The following is a 19,033-nucleotide window of genomic DNA, read 5'->3' as shown; positions in this document are numbered from 1 at the left end:
ACTGCTGAGATTCCTTCCAGTCCCAAATCCTGCTAACCGGGATCCACACGGTACAGTGAGGAGCTGCGCTGCAGCACGCGGAGAACCCCACCGCGCCGGCGGCCTGCCCCTCCGCCGCGGATCTGCCGCGACGCCCTCAGCCGAGATGGGACAGGGACAGGGACAAGGACAGGGACGGGCCGTTGGCGTCCACACACTTGCTGGCCACGGAGGAGGCAAGACGTAAGTATCAAAAGCTACATTTAATTATCAGATTCAAACAGAAGCGAGGCCAGACATACAAACGGAGACTTTGGGAAGTGACATTTGCCTTTCAGTTCCTTGACACTGGTCAAGTTTCCAACACACACAAAAGAGAAACGGCCGCTCTTACACCAACGTAGAAAATGGCTTCAATTAAGGCGCAGTCTGACCGGCAGAAGCAGGGTGGCCCCGGGCATCACAGCGTCCAGGGGAGGACGTTCAGTCGCTCCTGTTCCAGCGCACCCAGTCCTTTCAGAGAAACACCCAGAAACAGTGGAGGGAGACACTTTTTTTTTTTTTTTTTGAGGAAAAACACTTTTCCCTGGAGGAGCGAGGCTGTCAGAGGCTGCGGGTCTCTGGTGCTGGTATTTTTCAGAACGGATCATGGTCCCCCCTCTGTCTAGAAAGGACCTCGACAGCCACGGGGTGGGAGTGAGCGGGGCTGTCACTGTGCGGCTGGAGGGCTTCTGCCTTCCTTTTACGTAAACAGAAACACCTTTCTGGACTCAAGTCTGGAAGCTGCGTGGATGGGGTGGGCGGGTGCAGGGTCCCAGGCCACAGACAGTCCCGCCATCGGCTGCGGGAATGCTGCTTCAGAAAGTGGTGACACGAGGCGTGCCAGGGGACATCAGGCGGCTCCACCACGGGCATCTCTGTCAAGGGGTCCAGAGAACCCCGTCGGTGAGGTAGAAGTCAAGACACCAATTCCAGAACCTCCTCGTATGTTCCAGAAGCTCCTCGGTGGTTTAGGTGAAAAGCGGGCCGCCTGCAGCAGCTGGACAAGACGAGCTGCGTGCACTGGAACGCGGAGTGATTAAGGACACGTGATGGCCCGAGACGCAGGGACAGCCCTGGCCTGAGCCTCTCCGCTGAGAAGCAGGATGGAGCCAATGGGAGAAATAGGCAACGGGGCATCGTGTGTTGGCCACGGCCGGCCCCTTCCTCCCTGGGCTCCAGGGACCCCCACGGGCTGTCCACTGCCTGCCTGGCACCCACCCATCAGAAGAGCAGTGTGAGACTCACAGCCCGCAAGGTGACACTACAGAATTCCAAAAAGCCGTGACCATTTTATTAAAGCACGGAGAAGGATGCGGGGCCCGGCGCAGCTTCCCAGATGTGGAGCAGCTGGATTTCGCATGGCAAAGGCGGCCTCCAGGGAGGCAGAGCCTTCCCCTTTCCTGCCCCAGGAGCAGGATGTCTCGTAGGGAAGAAGGAAAAACGTGAAGGAAGGAAGGAAGCAGCCGGAAGCACCAAACGCGGACGTGCCCACGGCTGTCGGGCCTCTCCCGGGTGGACGGCGCGGAGCGGGCCCTCGAGGCCGCAGGCAGAGGGTGGGGCGAGGGAGGCCGGGGCAGGGCCGGGGCTGGAGGGGCCGCAGCGCAGTGGGGCTGAGGAGGGCGGCGGGAGGGGCAAGCACCATGTTGGGGGAGGCGGCCGGTGGGTGACGTGGCATCTGCGCCTCTTGTCCCGCATCTCCGCGTGGTGTCAACAGCTGTGAGGGGCCCAGGACCTGCGCCTCTCCCCGCGCTAGGCCAAGGCGCTGGGTGGGGCCTGGGCCTGGCCTGTGGGTTCGGGGGGGCTGCCATCTGGGCTCCCCTGTGTCTGCTCGGACGTGGACGGCGCTGGTGACAGCTCCTTGGGCGAGGGCGGCTGGACCAGTTCTTCACTTGGCTGTGGGGAGAGGGCGGAATCTGAGTCTTTCGGAGGCTGTGGGCCACTGGCTGGAGCTGGAGCCCACGGAGGCTGAGGTAGGTCTTTCTGCAAGAGGAGAGAGGCCACTGGTGAGATGGGGACAAGCACCCGGAGGAGACCCCTGTCCAGGGCAGCACAACACCTGACACCCACAGGCCACCAAGGGGGCAGAATGAGGGGCCATCCCAAGGGTCTGCTCCAGCTGAGGACAAGAAGGCGCAGTCCCAAGGAAAGGGGGCCAGTGCCCACAGCACCCAGGACCACCCACAGGATATGGGATTACAGCAGGGAAACTGAGGCGTCCCAAGGCCAGGAGTGAATACGGCTGTGAAAAGCTCCTTTATGAAGAAAACTCCAGACCCTGCCACACCTCTCAGCCCCTCAGGGGCCTGACTTGGGCCACCACCTCCAAGACCCCCGCTTCTCCTGACCCTTTCTAGAAGTGGCAAAGTCCACACCCGATGAGAAACTCTGGGGCAACACGCACTGGCCCTTGGAGGCCTTTCCCTCAGGTCTGGGAGAACATCCGGTCTCAGTAGGCAGCGGGGGCCAGAGACCGACCCATGGGATTCATGAGCCCCCACTTAGACTTGCAGCCACTGCCCATTCCAGTACGTCACAAAGCGGCCCAGACGGGACTGGCTTTTGACTTCCACAGCAACCCAACACAGTAACACCACATGTGACTGGCACTGCCGAGAATGAGGCGTTTCCCATGGAGGGAGGCTTCACTTGTCAATTTACAGACCCAAGTGGTCTTAAAATTTACCTGTTACAGGGCTGGCCGGTTGGCTCAGTTGGTTAGAGCGCAGTGTTATAACACCAAGGTCAAGGGTTTGGATCCCTGTACCGGCCAGCCACCAAAAACAAAAAGAAAGTTCCTGTTACCGACAGGACTGTTCCCGCTGTTATCTGCCTCCAGGATGAACTATCCAGAGCACGTGGGTGGCTGCACAGGGTGAGTTCTGGAAACCTGTGCAGACGTTCCTGCCTACCTGAAATGCTTACCTCACTGACCCCGCCCCTTTCCTCTTCTGTTTAAAAAATAAAAATAAAAAACTGACACAGCTGTAAGCCTCTCCTTGCATTGGTGCTTTTAACTCTCGGCCGTCCCTTGAGGGGGACTCCGTCCCACAGGTGAGGGAACCTGCTGTTCCAGGCGGGGCCTGCACTCTTGCTCCGGGAGGCACCCCCACCCCCACCTGACAGCCTGGCAACAGCTGTGGCGACAGCCGTGTCCCTGGTACAGGGGTGCTGATGGCCCCTCCCAAGTCCGGCTCTGCCTTCTCAATGGTGGAAGCAGCTGGAAGCCTGACGTCCACTCAGATGGGGTGTTACTGTATCTCAGGAGGGGCAGCTTCAGAAACGGGGACACCAGCATGCCAACCCCGCCGGGACCCCACGGACATGACACTCAAAGCAAAACCTTCCAGAAACAAGGAGACCCCGAGCAGGGAAACTGCCGGCCGCGGGGCTCAGTGTAACACTGACTCTAGTTAGGGGCATTAGGTTATTACTGCTCGTGACAGTCACAGCAAACGTATTCACCGCAAATCCACTGCCGGTCCAGAACATGGCCAGCTCCCGGCGCCACAGTGCCACGGCGCCGCTCGTCACCAGCGTGCAGGGCACCAGGTAGAGGAGGGCAGGCTGGCCGTGCTGCATGAGGGCCAGGGCCAAGAACGTCACCAGGAGGCCGATGCCATAGGCTGCAGAGACAGACGGGGAGCGTCACCTCCGCCAGAGCAGAATGGTGGGTGACAGGGGACACATGAATGGCAGAGGCAAAGTGCCACAGACACAGCAATTGTGGAGAGGTGACGGGGCGCAGTCCCTTCCAGCACCCCTCGGGGCACACCCCCACCACACCGCCATGAGCTCGTCTGTGGCCTTGCCAGTCAGCAGCCAGTGCTGGAGAACAGTCTGGAGTCATAGAAGCATCTAGAAGGGGCTAAAAAATATGTTCAAATGTCTGGCTTCTTAGAGACTTTTAATTAGAAATACAATTTTAAATTAAAGTAATATAGGTACATAATTAGGAAATCTCATCTAATCTTTGATAACTGAACTGTGGTCATATAAAAGGGTGTTTTGTTCTTAGGAAATTGCCTGTGAAGCATTTAGGGGTAAAGGAGGGTGTCTGCGACTCACTCTCACAGCCCAGACAGGACACTGCGCACTTCCATAGGGGTGCGTACACATTTGCATAGGTGCCTGTGCATTCACACACGTGTGCCTGTGCATTTACACACGTATATCTATGCATTTATACACGTGTCTATGCATTTACACGTGTCTCCACATTTACAGGTGTCTACATGTTCTTTGTACATGTCTACGCATTTACACACATGCCTACACTTGTGTTTACACATTTACATGTACACACCTGCACATTTACATGTCTGCACACCCACATATATGTGCATGTATTTTCATGTCTACTCATTTACATGTTTTTTACATGTCTACACATTTATGTGTGCCTACACATTTACATGTCTGCATGCATTTACTGTCTACAAAATTACGTCTGCAAATTTACATATATATGCCTGTTCATTTACATATGTGCCTACACATTTGTGTGCATTTACACGTGTCTACACATTCAGATGTCCACGTATTTACATGTATATGCCTATGCGTCTACATATGTGTGTACACATTTACAGATCTGCAAAGTTACAGTTACATGTATACGTGTTTGCACACGTACCTACATGCTTACATGCAGGTGTTTACACATGTATGTGTGTGTGCATTTACATGTCTACATGCTTACATGCAGGTGTTTACACATGTATGTGTGTGTGTGCATTTACATGCCTACATGCTTACATGCAGGTGTTTACACATGTATGTGTGTGTGTGCATTTACATGTCTACATGCTTACATGCATGTCTCCACACGGTCATGTATCTATGGGCACATGTGCATGTGTGTCTGCACATTTACACGTGTGTATAATTATACACAGAGAGCAACAGGATGAGAAACAAAGTAAACGTGATGCAATGTGGGCGGCCGGTCAAGCCGAGAGCAGGATGCGTGGAAGTTTTCCGTACTCATCTGCAATTGTAAGTTTAAAATTATTTCAAAATACAAAGTTACAAGAAAATACACTTTTTACTAGAATGCTTCCTCCAGAAGAAAGAAGCCTCGGTGTCCAACAGCAGCGCAACCCCGGCGGTTTTCTGACACTTACCTCGTACTTCCCGTTAGCACGGCCACGCTCATCTCAGGAGCGTTCCTACTCGTCAGTCTGCACCACCCACACATGCACAAGGAAGGAACCAACAGGAGCAAATACAAAAGAATGAAGGGGCTTGTTCCCTATGAAAGCTCCAAACAGTTTCAATGACAGGAACTATAGGAACAATCTGACAAATTACGGTCAGCGTGGAGAAAAACGTCTGTGGCTGTAGATTTTATAAAGATAATTATGAAGACATAAGACCACGAGGAAAGACTGAAGTTTGTAAAGTGGGGTGAGGCAAAGTCCAAGGCAGACTCTGCAGCTGAACGCAGAGCAGCGGCCCAGCCCGAGCCCCGCCCCAGCCAGGCGAGTGTGCAGGCGGCAGGCGAGTGTGCGGGGTGGGCAAGTGTGCAGGCGGTGGGCGAGTGTGCGGGGTGGGCGAGTGTGCAGGCGGCGGGCGAGTGTGCGGGGTGCGCGAGTGTGCAGGTGGTGGGCGAGTGTGCGGGGTGGGCGAGTGTGCGGGGCGGGCGAGTGTGCGGGGTGCGCGAGTGTGCAGGCGGTGGGCGAGTGTGTGGGGCGGGCGAGTGTGCTGTCTGCACACGCAGCAGGAGCAGCACGGCTGGGGCACTGTGAGACTGGTTTGGAAAGTTTTTTAAAAGTTCTGGGCTCAACAGAAAATGAAACTCTTGTGTAAATGGCTTTGGTAAGAAAAGAAACAAGTGGAAGACGAGGCAAAGAAAAGAAAGACAAAGAAAAGGAAAAAAGGGAAAAAGAGAACCGAGGAAAGCCCTGGAAAGGGAAGCAGGGCTGCCCGCACCCTGCTCCGAGCCCAGCTCTCCCGCCCAGGGTGGAGGACGAATCGTTGGAGCAGCCAGCCCTCAGTCGGTGGCCTGTCCTCCCAACTGCGCGGTGGCCCCGGGAGCAGCCGTGGTACGTACCAATCGTGCAGGCCACGAAGTAGACCCTGGAGGACTGCACCTGGATGTCGAACCTGTGGCAGTAAGCCACGAGCAGCCCTGGGGAGAGGGACATGGCAGAGGCTCACCCGCAGCCCTGGGGCCCTCCCCAGAGTCTCAGGAATGGGGGACTCCCGGGGAACGGACTGCCACCACTGAGTGCCTGCTGGGCGCCATGTGTTCTCTGCTGAGTGGCTCGTACTGTCACTTTACAAAATGGGCCAGACCACCGGCTCAGCCCAGAGCTGGGATGATGTCACCCGCGACTCAGCTGAGACACCTCAGTTGCCCTCTACAGCAGCGAGGGCCTGGCAGGCACATCTGTGCAGCTGCAACCAAGATGGCGCAAGGCCCAGATCCCATCTGGAGGCTGCCCTGAATCCCCTGGGCTACCCAGGCACAGGGTGCCCGCCCCAACCCTGAGCCCAAGTCCCTGGGCTTCATCCCCACCCTGCAGCTCCTCCCACCAGCTCTGACTCCCAAGGACGCCAGGCCCTGGCTCTAGGATTCGGGCAGGGCCCACCCCCCAGGAAGGCCAGCAGAGTCCCATCGCGGAGCTCTGACCCCCGTGCCCCCCGACCCTCAGTACCTGGCACCAAGATGTCCCCAAAGCCCAGGATGGAAAAGGGCTGGTCACAAAGGGCCAGCGGCGAGTTCAGCCTGGGCACCTTCAGGACCATGGGCAGCTGCAGAGAAGCGGAGGAGACGGCCTTCTCCAGGACACGGACCCGACTCCACCCAGGACAGCGCCCCTGAGGCCCCTGCGGTCGGGTGACGTACCTTCTCGTGCGTGGCCGAGTTTGAAGGCCCAGTGGCCACCTCCACCATGATGCTGTTCCCACTCTGCACACAACGGGGGCGCGTCACAGGGAGCAAACGGGGGCGTGGGAGGCACGGGGGGCAGGCAAGGGCACCTACCCTGGTCAGGAAGGGCGTGACGAAGACGAAGAAGACGTCGTAGACGAAGAGCACCAGCAGCAGCAGCGTGCAGGCCTGTGGGAGCCCGGCCTGAGACGCGCCCGCCAGCCCACACCCGCACCAGACTGTCCCTCCCGCACCCTGCCCTGCCATGCCCTGGTCATCTCTCAGAGGCCCAGCACCTGCCCCAAGGACGAGGCCTTTAGGAGAGAGTCTGAGCAGAGCAGGCTCGGGCCCCCTGGGGTAAGGACAGCCAGCAAGAGCACTTTGGGGCGAGTTCAGGTCACGGTTCGAGGAGAGAACAGAAGTCAAGCTTTTAAAATTTCCAAGCGATAGAAGACAGCGCACTTTAGGGATGCATGTCCCGTGAGTGACCGCACGGCCGGGGCGCACCGACATCCTCAGCCCAGGCCTGCCTGCTGTGCTCGCCCACTCTGTCTCGTCGAGTCTAAGCAACTCTTCCTGTCACCTCGTCCAGTGGGAAATTAACCCCAAACACACTAGGTGCCATCCTGGAAAAAGACTGCCCTGCAGCAACCTGCCTGGGCCGGGCTCTGACTGGCGGCCCCAGGCCACGTTGGGGGAGGTTCTGGGGCTACTCCTTAAGCCCCAATGTCCACACCAGGCCTAGTCAGCCCTGTCACCAGGGTGGTGACTAGAGGGACAGACCTGCAAAGGCCATGCCACCCGCACACGGCCCCCGGCTGCCGTGCCCCCCCAGCCCCCACCTTGAAAGTCGGCAGGCGGATGGTCTTCAGCATGTAGAGGCAGAAGGCAATGCCCAGGGTGTCCTGAAGGACCCAGGCCCACCTGCAGGACACAACAGCGTCACCGCCCGGGTAGAGGCTCCGTGGTACCCCAGGACTTTGCATCTCAACCTCATCCTCCACCGATGAGTCACCACCCACCAGGTCCCTGGCACCTCAGCCACCAAGCAGGCCAAGCTGCCATCCTTGGCAGACCTCTGCCCTTGGACAGGCCAACTGCAGAGGCTGCAGCACCAAGGGCCACTGTGCCAGAAGGATGAGGACAGCCGCACCCCACCCCCCTCTGCGGGCCAGAGAGAGGCGGACACAGCCGGGCTCTCTCGCATGTGTCTGGCAGAATGGGCAGGGGACCCGGCTGCTTCGTCTCTGCCACTGCTGGGGGCTTCACACCCAGGGGTGTGTGCGGAGACCCGAGTATTCACAGTGCGGCAGGAGTGCCAGGGGTGCCCACACAGGCTGCGCAGCTGCGGCCACCTCTAATTTTATGCCATGGAGCACGTTTCCCAGCTTGGATTTAACTGCAAGAGTTTGTTTTCTCTTTGTGCACAAAGGACTCAAAATATTTTCAGGTTTTCCTTCTGCCAGCTGAATCTGCTGTGGCTCCAAACAGTGCTGAAGCCAAGAGCATTTGGCTGCCTTGGGAAAAGCTCAGAGAACATGCCAGATGGTGTCAGCGGCAGCAAGTGGGAGCTGGGCTGGGACAGGCAGCTTTGCCCTCTTGGCCAGGGTGCCAGGTGCTCTGCCTTGCAGGGCGGCTGGGGCTGGCAGGAGGCATCCACAGTCACCGCCGGCGGGAACCCAGCGTGTGGGAGCAGCAGTGCCCACCCCGCCCCCGCACTGCTCAGAGGCCGCAGGCAGGGACAGGGATGAACAGTGTCTCAGGGCAGCGTCTCCCTCCCCTGCCTGAGAGTCCCATGGAAACCAAGCCAGAGGCCACAGGCACCGGCAGCCAGGAGGAATCGCAGCATCTGTCCAGATTCCAATCAGGGATCCCATGGCAGACAAACCCGGGTGAAAGTGAACACAGGCGGCAGGCAGGGGACCACAGCCGGTGGCCTGTCAGGTGAGCCTGGGCCGAGTGCTTTTAATAACCGCTTTTAATAACCAGAGTTGAAGCGGCTCCAGGCTGCCCCTGAAAGGCCTCAAGGGAAGCGTGGGGAGGTCATGGCCCAGCAGCAGCCCGGCCAGCCAGGAGCACCTGAGGACAGCCAGCAAGAGGGCGCGGCACTTACTGGTTCTCATTGCGGAAGACGCCCCATGCCACACTGATGGCCACGCACAGGAGCGCCAGCAGCAGCATGCGGACCTGCGGGCGCTTGTGGAAGTATGGCAGGCTGTTGTCGGGGACCCTGGGGGGCGGTTGGACGGTCAGAGCCCCAGGGCCACCGACTAACATCGACAACCCCACCACCCCCAGCCTTCCTGGCCACCCCTACCCAGACTACTGCCCCTGACAAGGATGACTCCCTGCAAAGCCCCTAAGCTGCCTCCATCTCCCACTGCCCATGGGGGCTCTGCTGAGGTGCCCCCTCCCGAGAGACAGCCCCATGTCCTGCCTGCCTCCACTTCATGTCCCCTCACATTCACAGAGCAGAAACTGGCAGGGCAGAGGCCAGCATGGGGCAGGCACTGGGGTTGTGGGGACTGTGGATAGCTCTTCTCCGGACAGGATGTGGGGAGGGGACCTGAGAACCAGTACCCACCTCCCAGCTCTGCCTTGCTCCAGGGCCTGGGAACCCAGCCAGCACTGAGTGGGCACCTGCTGTATGTCCCAAGCTGTGCCATGCAAAAGGAAGGGGGTCCTGGCCATCGTCAGGCAGGGCCCCGAGCCTCAGGGGCGGAAAACAAGGCAGAAGCCAAGAGCAGGCTGTACGGGAGGAGGACCGGGCATGGCGGAGGCCGCCCGCACGGCTCAAGTAGACTCACCTGCATTTGCAGAATGGCAGCCTCCGGACGAAGGGCGACAGGCAGCTGTAGAGGCCCGTGGAAGAGGCCAGGCAGAAAATCGCGATGACAATGTAGACTGTGGGGAGCGCGCAAGGTGAGGTCCCACCCGGCAGGCCGGCCCCACCGGGAAGAGGGACTTCACTACTCCACGGTCAGTCCCTCACGTGGGGTGCAGAAGCCCCCTAGCTACAGGGAAGCTGGTGGGTTACCGGGGCCATGGCGGGGGCGGGGCGGGGCGCACCAAGGTGGTCGTAGAAGTAGTAAAGCAGCACCAGCATGGAGCAGCACATGAGCACAAACACGCAGATCATGACCGGGGTCACGTCCACCGCCTCGTCCTCCTGCTTCTCAGGGCCGTCATCCCGCTTGTGCTTCATGTACCTTCTTGGAAGAAGCCAGGAGGTCACGAGGACACTGGGCCCGCCCTCAACGCCCCATGCTGGCCACCACACGCTGATGTGCTCAGAGCTGCCGGCGGCTGGCACTCCCAGACGGACCAGGGACAGACCATGCAGGGGCTTGAAGCGCAAGAGCGGAGTCCACGCCCACAAGAACAGCCTGGGGCAGCCACCTGGCCAAGCCAGAGGTTGGCACTAGCTTCCAGTCCCCCAGGAACAGGGCTTTAAACTGCATCCCTATGGCCTCAGGGCAGCTCCTGGGGAAACTACGGCAAGAGGGCCAACCTTCTCTCTCCACCTGCCCGGAGGGGGAGCCTGACTCCACCCCGAGACGAGGAGCCCAACTCCTCAGGGAAACAGCTGCACCGAGCTGAGCCCCGGCCACCCCGGGGCCAAAGTTTTCACTACTACAGAGGTGGATGGAAAAGTGTGGAACGTTCCCCCACCAGCCCACGCTGACGTGGAGGCCAGGCCTATGTGTGTGGCCTCGTGGGCCTCCCACGGTTGCTCCCAGCCCAGTTCCACCTCCACCCAACCTCCCATCTGCATCTTCAGCAGGGCCCTCACAGGGTTTCTCATGCTGGGGCCTCTGGACGGGTCTCCTGGGTGTTCATATTCCAGAAGGTTCTCTAGGTGAGTGGACGCCCCTCCTCCCAGTAGCCCTGTGACTTGGACGATTCCGCTTTCCTGTCCAAGCCACCACCCATCACAGGTGCATGTCTCACACACACACGTCACACACAGCTGGCGCACAGCACTCACTTCTTCACGTCCCGGCTCCCGGCCCAGTAGCCCCCACCGGCAACCGTGCCCACGGCCATGAAGAAGATGACGACCATGTTGTAATCCAGCACCGGCTCCTTGGGGGCATACAGTGCCGCCCGCACCGTGTGTCCGAAGCTCTGCCCGGGAACACACCGAGCTAAACGCCACCAACGCCTCACCCCGTGCTCACCCGCCACCCCCAGTCTCGATTCCTGGGGTGAGAAGCACCCCCAGGGGCTGCAGCCCAAGCAGCCTGCCCACCGTATTCTCAGGACCCCAGGTGGGCCTACCCTGAAGATGTCCAGCATGTCGCTGTAGCTGAGCAGGGCCACGGGAATGCCGATCTCATCATACTGTGTCTTGTTGCCCCCAGGGGGGACCTGGAGCCAAGAGGAGGGAGGGCAGGGAGTCACCCCCAGACCCCATGGCAGGCAGGCTCCTAAGCATGGCCCAGAGTGGGCCAAAGGGAGCACAAGCCCCTGCTGGGTGCCCAGGGTGGGCGGGGCAAGCAGAACTGCTCCCCGGCAGCAAGTGGGGCTCTACCTCGGGCACGGCCCCCACCCTGCTGGGCCCCAGCTGACAACTACAGCCCCATTCTGCAGGTCGACCAGGCCACCTGGCCAGAGCCACATGCTATGAGCCACCACTGCCAGTCCCAGGCTGGGCCAGCTCCACAGGCCAGGGCACTGGGGTTGCAGGGGTCGGGAGGCCAGCTGTGGGCCTTGCCCCAAGTCCTTGGAAGTCACCCCAGAGCTCCGCCCCTGGGCGCTGCAGGAGGGTGGGGCCTCCAGCCAACCCCTGGGACAGGCCCTGCAAGACCATATCTGAAGCCCACGGCCCAGGTCAGCAGCTCGAGAGAAACTCAGGTCTTTGTCTCAGCCCCCACTGTGGCTGTCTGGCCAGCATACACCTGACTCCTTGCTGCGTCCCCTCTGCCATGCTGGCGCCCAGGGCTCCTCCCCACAGCGGGGCGTCTAAGTGAGCAGTCTTAAGACCTGCCCTGCCACTCTGAGAGGGGACGGAGGTCCAGGACAGAGCCTGGTGCCCAGCACTGGGGAGATGAACGTGCACTGGGGGCCGTCCGGAGCCACCCACTCTGGGTGCCCACTGTCCCAGCCTGGGGGAAACGCTGAAGGGCCCTACCAGCTTCTGCCTGCTGACGATGAGCAGCCCCCGTGCCCCGCTGCCCTGGGCCAGCCTCACTTTCTCGTAGAAGGTGCAGTTCCCCCGAGTCACCAGCGGGATCTGGTTGCTGAAGCCATTGACAGGAAGGTCCGACGTGGAGCAGAGCAGGGACGCAGTCCAGTCGCGTAGCTGCAGGAGAGACTGAGAAGGCGGAGAACACGTACCTGAGGCAAAGGCGGCTCTCTAACATCCAAAACTCTACAGTGAGTTGTACCCTGACGCAACCCCCCAACTAAACTCCCCACATGGTTTCAGCCCCAGGAAGGGGCTGGTCAGGTGAGGAGGACACTGGGCAGGGCCATTGCTGTTTCCCAGCAGCAGGACCCTGCAACTGGACAACTTGGGCCTCAGCTGCCTCAGGAGCTCAGGTGCGGGTATCTAGGTCCATGGGTGGCTCTCATAGCCCAAGAGAACAGAATTACCTTCCCCCCTCTGCCATCTGCTGAACATTAATTAAGCAGGAGGCCCCCAGAACCCCCAGGAGAAGGTGCTCACACTTCTGTCCACAAAGGGGAGGCTGACAGTCCCCATGCCCAGCAGCTCCCTCAGGACAGAGCCAGGTTGAGGCCCAGATCTGCCATCCCAAGTCTGGGGCCACGCTCTGGACCCACAGCCCAGAAAGCCACCTGTGGCCCACCCTGCTACTGGCAATAAAACTGGGCCTCCCCTCTCGTCCCTGGAATCCCCGAGTGGGGAGCAGCCTGCTCCGCACGTCCACAGACAAGCAGGCTCTGGATGTACCCCTGCTGGGCTTCCCAGCTCGTGTCCACGCAGCACGCACTGACAGGGAGCCCACTGTATCCCAGGCCTCACAAAGCCCTCGCTAGAACTCCCAGCTGTCCTCACACATCTGAGATGCCCTGCATGGCAAACAGTCCCCAACTGTGGCAGCCTCACGACTCATTTAGCAAGACTGAGGAGGTCCCTATCTTGTGCTGGCACCATGTGAGGCTGGGGAGGCCCAAAGCAGAAAGGCAAGGCCCAGGCTCTTGGAGACCCGAGGGTGCAGGAGGTAGACGAGGCACGCACATGCACGCATACGCTCACGCAGACTTGAGCACACCATGCACACACACAAGCGTCTATGTATACACAGACACGCACAGACACATGCACACACACAGACATGCACATGCTTACATGCAAGCACATGTGCACACATGCAGATACACACATGCGCGGTCACATACAGACGTACACAAGAACACAGGCACACACGCACATGTACACGCACACACACTGTGTGCAAGGCAGACAGGAAGGGACAGCAGGAGGCAGCCGCCTGCAGGGTGGGATGGGGCCCTCTGGGTTGAGTGAAGGAAAGGGTCTGGTGGGCGCCCTCCCTGTACCCGCCCCACTGTGTGCTCTGCTGTCACTCCTCTGAGGACCCCTCTGTCCTGGCACACTCAACATGGGCCTGGCATACAGCAGCTGAAAAGGCACAGCCAGCCAACCCCAGCCCAGCACCAGGGGCTTGGCCAGCGTCCCCCGACACCCCTCTGCAATGTTTTCATTTATGACTGGGGAAACTGAGGCCCAGACAGGCTGAGGGGCTCATCCGAGGGCGTCCCAGGCTCCAGTGGCAAGTGGACACCTGCCCGGAGCCTGCTGCTTGCCTCTGAGCAGATCCTGCCTGGGGTTCCTAACTCAAGCCTTCCTGCAAAATGAGCCCAGGAACCCTTGAGAGCCTGCGGTACTCACCGCTTTGCTGAGGTCCTGTGGCAGGTGGGCCCACTGCGGGTTGTACAGGATGCAGTAGTCTTTGCCTTTGATGGTCCCAGCCTCAGGGACCACATGCACCATCCCATACTCACAGGCCACCTGCAGCAACAAGACAGTGGTCAGAAGCACAGCCCCGGGTTCTCAAGGCCCCATGACAAGCAAGGTCCACACCAGCTGAGAGTGCCTGCAGGAAGGGCGCCTGTGCTCACTAGCTGTTCAGGATGTCCTCCTCCTCTCTGTGTGCACGTCTGATGGCTGAGAAAATGAGAGGAGGACCAGGGACACGGACAAGCACCGTCCTAGGCAGACCCAGGCTCATGACTCCAGCCCTGTCGGGTCACCGCTGTGGGCTCCCAAGTTTCTGCATCAATAAAACAGGGATTGCGCAATCTCATGGGGCCTCGCAGGATCAATGGGACAGCGGGAGAACGAAAGCCCTGGAAGAACCCCGGTAGGGAGGGAGTGGTGCGGCGAGTCAGCAGATCCACCCCCAGGCCCTGGGTAGTCACTGAGGCCAGGCCAGGTGGCCTGGAAGAGCTGCTGGCACCTCTGCAGGTCTGGGGATGGCCCTTGACCCACAGGCCCACACTAAAACTGCCTGTTGGTGTACCAGGGGGCCATCAGGGCCCTGTCACAAGACCGATGGGGCACAGGCCAAGGGGGTCCCAGGTCAGCACCCCTCAGCTCCCCCCGAGAAGCATGGCAGGAACTGGTCTGGCCAAAGGGGCTGAAGGGCCCGAGGGCCCAAAGTCGGGTGGGGCCGGGAGCTGCAGCTCCACGCAGGTGGGCTGCGGTTCTGCAACAGCTGACAAGGTGGGGTCACACTACACCTTCTGCTCCCCGCGAGACCCCAAAATGCCAGAAAAGCAGAGTCCAGCTCCCAGCGGGCCATCTCCCACCTGCTCCACTCCTGGCTCACTCTCCCCAGGAGGAGAGGAGGGGCAGGCCGGGTCCTCCTTCCAGCCCTGCACAAGGCAGCACAGGGGTGCACAGGGACCATCCGGCAAGAACCTCTGAAACAGAGTGAGGACCAGGAGACAAAGTCCTCCAAAGGGAGCCGAGGATGAGTGGGGCCCTTGCTACAGTTCTCTTGGGACCCCCAATCTGAATTCAAGTAAGACAGAGGGACGGGACTCAGAGTTCTGAAACACAGGATACTTCCCAGGAGGGCAGGCGAGTGGATGGGGCTGGGGTGGGAAGGCTGACTCCTACCTCCCCTATTAACGCCAGGGCAGGATTGGGCCGTGTGAAGACATGTTATTTCCCACAAAAGCATCCCTTGCCTCCCTGCTCGCGGTACCCCCTGCCTGGACCACAGCAGGTCTCTGACTGGCTGCTGTCCCAGCCACAGTTCTGGAGGCAGAGCTGCGGGCCAGCCATCCCACTCCCCCAGCCCCTGACGAGGACACCCATCACCAGCCCTGGGCCCGGCTGCTCTGCCAGCCCCAGGTGCAGGGCCCGGATGAGCAGGGTGGCTCCCGGACCTGTAGAGGGACGAGGGTCTTAGGAGAAAAGCCTGGTGCTAGGAACTCAGGAGCTACGCACGTCTGCTCCTGGGGCCCAGCCTTCTGTGGCTTGCTCCTCCCAGGGGGCTGCCAACTCCCAGGCAGGGACACAGACCATGGAAACAAACTGGCAGCAGCTGCTCACCTGACCACTCACAGGCAGCATGGATGGATGCCAACCTGCCCCTAGCTGGCGAGGCCCACACTGCAGATGTGGCTTTGCCCAGGCTGGGGCTGGGGAAGGGGAGGTCTGACATGGCAGAGGATGTGATGGTTCACGGCCCCCAGCGCCAGGACACAGGCACAGACCAGCTATCAGATGGCCACACCCTCAGTGAAGTTATAACAAAGGACCCGCCTGTCTGGCTCCCCCCATCCCCCCAGCTGCTGACCCCAGGGGTCACCAGACTGCCTGACCCAAGGGCAACCCACAGTCTGGCTCCTGGTGCCAGGCCCAGCCGTGTGCCCCTTCCAACAGGTCCATCTAACATTCAGGGCCCTCAGCACCCACTCCAGGGGGGTTGTTTATGGGCCATGGCAGGGGCAGGGAATCTACACCCCAGAGGCCAAACCTGGCCCACCATCTGTGTCTGTAAATAAAGTTTTATTGGAACACATTCCTGTATGTAGGGTCTACAGCTCTTGAGCTGCAACATCAGAGCTGAGTAATTGCAACAGATGTGGCCCCAAAGCTGAAAACATCTACCATCTGGCTTTTTCCAGAAAATATCTGCCAGCTCCTGTTCTCCAGGACGTGGGTTTTTGGTAAGAAGTGTCTTTTGTATAAAACCGAAACTGATAGAACTGTTTCTCTTTTAAAAGGTCATTTAAGAGCACAAAAGCACATTCATGGATTTTCCTCCACACAATTTGCAAAACTGGTTTTCCGGTAAATAATAAGCCTGTGCTTTTATCAAATGCCAGGGAAAGCAGTCTCACTTTGAATAGTTTCCTCGCCTGCTGAGTTAAAGGAACTGGGAGACATTCTTCAGCAGGGCACAGTTCTAAAAGAGTCCTAATTTCTAGCAGGGTCCACCAAAATACGGAGGACTGGAAAAAGCTAGGACTACCGAGGACAGACTTGAAGACAAGGCACCCACCTTTAAACACTTAAGACTCAGAAACTTCTAGGAAAACTGCACTTCAGAATTACCGGGAGAGCATCAGATGTCACCGTTTTATTTATTTACTTATTTACTTATTTATTTAAAAGATGACCGGTAAGGGGATCTTAACCCATGGCCTTGGTGTCATCAGCACCACACTCTCCCAAGTGAGCCACGGGCTGGCCCTGTCAGTGGGGTTTTAAAACAAACGAGGGAGTCCAGCTTAGAGAGCAGTCTTCCTTCTAAGATGACTTGATGTGTTCTAGGAGAGGCGACAAAATAGGGACCCAGGAAGCTTGGGAAGATGTTGAGGTGAAGGGCCCATCGGCTGGGGAACAGCCTCCCCAAGGGCCCCATAACTCAGCTGGGGGTGATGGGGAGGCGGGTACTAGTGGGGAGGTCAAGTCCCTTGCCCAGCACCAAAACGGAAGCAAGTGAGTTTAGGACTGCCACTAGCAGCCTCCTGCCCAGAGGCCAGCTATCTTATCCTTGGGCCTGAACTCGAATTTCCCCCACCAGGAAGAACCACATCCCCAGGACGATGTGCCTCGGGCTGTATTTACATCTGACTCAGGGTAAAGTTCAATCTCCTCCTGCCCAGGATAAACTCCAAGAGCGCCGGCCCGCACAGTGAGCCTTCCACAACTGGCTCGAACCTGTCCAGCCCAGGGAGCCATGCTCCACCCCATTCTACCCTCTTCTGCCCCTGCCTGTGGGCCCCCTACCCCTGCCCCCCAGACCTGACGGGGAAACCCAGCCTCCCTCCAAGGTCCACCCGAAGGGCCTCCTCTGGTGACATCTTCCTCAGGGTGCAAGCTCTCCCTCTACACATTACACCATCCTGCACCCCAACCACAGCCAACCCCTTGCAGTCCCCAAATAAATCACCAGCTGTCACACCTCCCAGCCCCTGCTCATGCTCCTCCAGTAGCCAACACCATTCCTCTGCATCTCCATCTCCTACTCAGTCTCCAGAACAGCCCTTCACTGCTTCCCAAAAGCCCTCCCAGGCAGATTGAGTCCCTCCCTCCATGGTGTTCCCACAATCCCTCATCCACCTCTCGCTTTTCCTTCATTCAAAATATCTAGGGCTGGCGGGTTAGCTCAGTTGTTTGGAGCATGGTGCTGACAACACCAAGGTCCAGGGTTCGATCCGTATACTAGCCAGCCACCCCAATATGTGGAATGCCCCAAGCCCCAGTCCTTAGATTGCTCAGACTGATGAGGAGGAAACAGGGAGCAAGGGCACAACAATGGGGGAAGTACGGGGCCTGGCAAAGCAGCTAGGATGAGGGTTTCCCACAGAACCTCCTAGAAGAATGATGGGGGCACTCCAGGGTAACAAAAATGACCAGATCCCAAGGCGCCTTCAATAAACAAACCACGTCTGTCCAGGAGAGCTGGAAAGGGGCAGGGCGGGCCGGGGGTGGGGGTGTTGGCTTCCTGAACAGCCAGGACACAGATGGCTTGTGAATGCCACGGGATGGGAAGGCTTTCATTTGGATGCGACAAGATCTGACACGCTTTGAAAAAGATCTCTCCTGCTGTGTCGAGAATGCACTGGGAACGTTGGGAACAAAGGCGGCCACAGGGAGGACGGCGGCTGAAAGCTGCAGCAGAGAGGTGGTGGTGAGCTAGAGAAACGTGTCAGGAGTTAGCAACCTAAAGATGGGGTCAAGGGTAATGGGCCCCGTCTGTAGGGCTGTTAGGGACTCCATTCCCTGAGCTGCGGAAGCCAAGAGATGAGGAAGACTTGGAGAGATGCACTTAGGGCCGTGTACACACACCAGCTCTCTCGCGGACTGTCCCCTACTAAAACCTGAGACCCTTAATGCGCAAGGACACACCATTGACATGCTAAGCGCAGTCGGGCCGACGCTGGGCATCGTCTTCTGAACCTACACACTCCTCCTTTCCCCGTCCCGCAGACGAGGAACTGAAGCTCTGAGCGGGGACCCCTTGCCCAAGGTCACAGAAGCTCTGAGCGGGGACCCCCCTGCCCAAGGTCACAGGAGAAGCTCTGAGCGGGGATCCCCCTGCCCAAGGTCACAGGACTCGACCCCACTCCAGAGATGCGCTCTCGGCCACAACCCTGCCGGGCCGCCTCGGGACCCTCACGGCAACCTCTGCGGAGGGGGCCGGCTAGTGGCATCGCGCCGCCCCCGCGTAGGGCACACCGAGGCTGGGACGGGGTGGACGGCCACCTGCCAAGGCCACGGCGCCGGAGAGGGGACCCCGGAAGGGGCAGGCAGAGCTCGGGGAGGGACTGGGCTGGGAGGGGGCGCAAACTTGGGACCCGGTCGCGGTGAGTGGCGCTGCGGCGGGGGAGGGAGGGGAGCTGGGGACGGGCCCGCAAGGTCACGGCCGGGCCCCGGGCTCGCTAGCCGGCTGCTCGGGGGGCGCCGATGCCCCAGGCTGGCCTCCCACGCCGGGCGGGGTCCTGCGCCGGGGCCAGGGACCCGGAGGCCGAGGGTCCGGGCAGCCACAGCCTGCGGGGCCGTCGGGGCCGGCGCAGCCCTCACCTGGGCCGCGAGGAGCAGCGAGACCGCAGCGAGCCGCACCAGCGCCGCCGCCGCCATGTCGGCCGGTCCCAGCCGCAGCCGTCGGCAGATGTTTCCCAGCAACGCCC

The 19,033-nt window shown here is 59.6% G+C and overlaps 1 protein-coding gene across 2 annotated transcripts; it reads right to left on the bottom strand.

The window, feature by feature from the left end:
* Nucleotides 1-242: 242 nt before the first annotated feature.
* On the bottom strand, nucleotides 243-19,011 carry SPPL2B (signal peptide peptidase like 2B). Of its 2 annotated transcripts, none has more exons than XM_063110497.1 (15): nucleotides 18,927-19,011; nucleotides 13,773-13,892; nucleotides 12,030-12,212; nucleotides 11,177-11,266; nucleotides 10,884-11,023; nucleotides 9,965-10,107; nucleotides 9,703-9,799; nucleotides 9,009-9,125; nucleotides 7,738-7,819; nucleotides 7,010-7,084; nucleotides 6,872-6,934; nucleotides 6,681-6,777; nucleotides 6,074-6,151; nucleotides 3,484-3,644; nucleotides 243-2,001 (listed from the first exon to the last, which is right to left on the bottom strand). In XM_063110497.1, the coding sequence occupies exons 1-15, from the start codon at nucleotides 18,981-18,983 to the stop codon at nucleotides 1,771-1,773; spliced, it is 1,734 nt and encodes a 577-aa protein (XP_062966567.1). In that variant the 5' UTR covers nucleotides 18,984-19,011; the 3' UTR covers nucleotides 243-1,770. The 2 variants fall into 2 exon arrangements, with proteins under 2 accessions (XP_062966567.1, XP_062966568.1); XM_063110498.1 differs by having other exon boundaries at nucleotides 9,965-10,104.
* Nucleotides 19,012-19,033: the final 22 nt, after the last annotated feature.

Source organism: Cynocephalus volans, chromosome 10, assembly GCF_027409185.1.
Source record: "Cynocephalus volans isolate mCynVol1 chromosome 10, mCynVol1.pri, whole genome shotgun sequence".
In the NCBI taxonomy this organism is placed as follows: Eukaryota; Metazoa; Chordata; class Mammalia; order Dermoptera; family Cynocephalidae; genus Cynocephalus; species Cynocephalus volans.
This window is presented reverse-complemented; position numbering and strand designations above follow the sequence as displayed.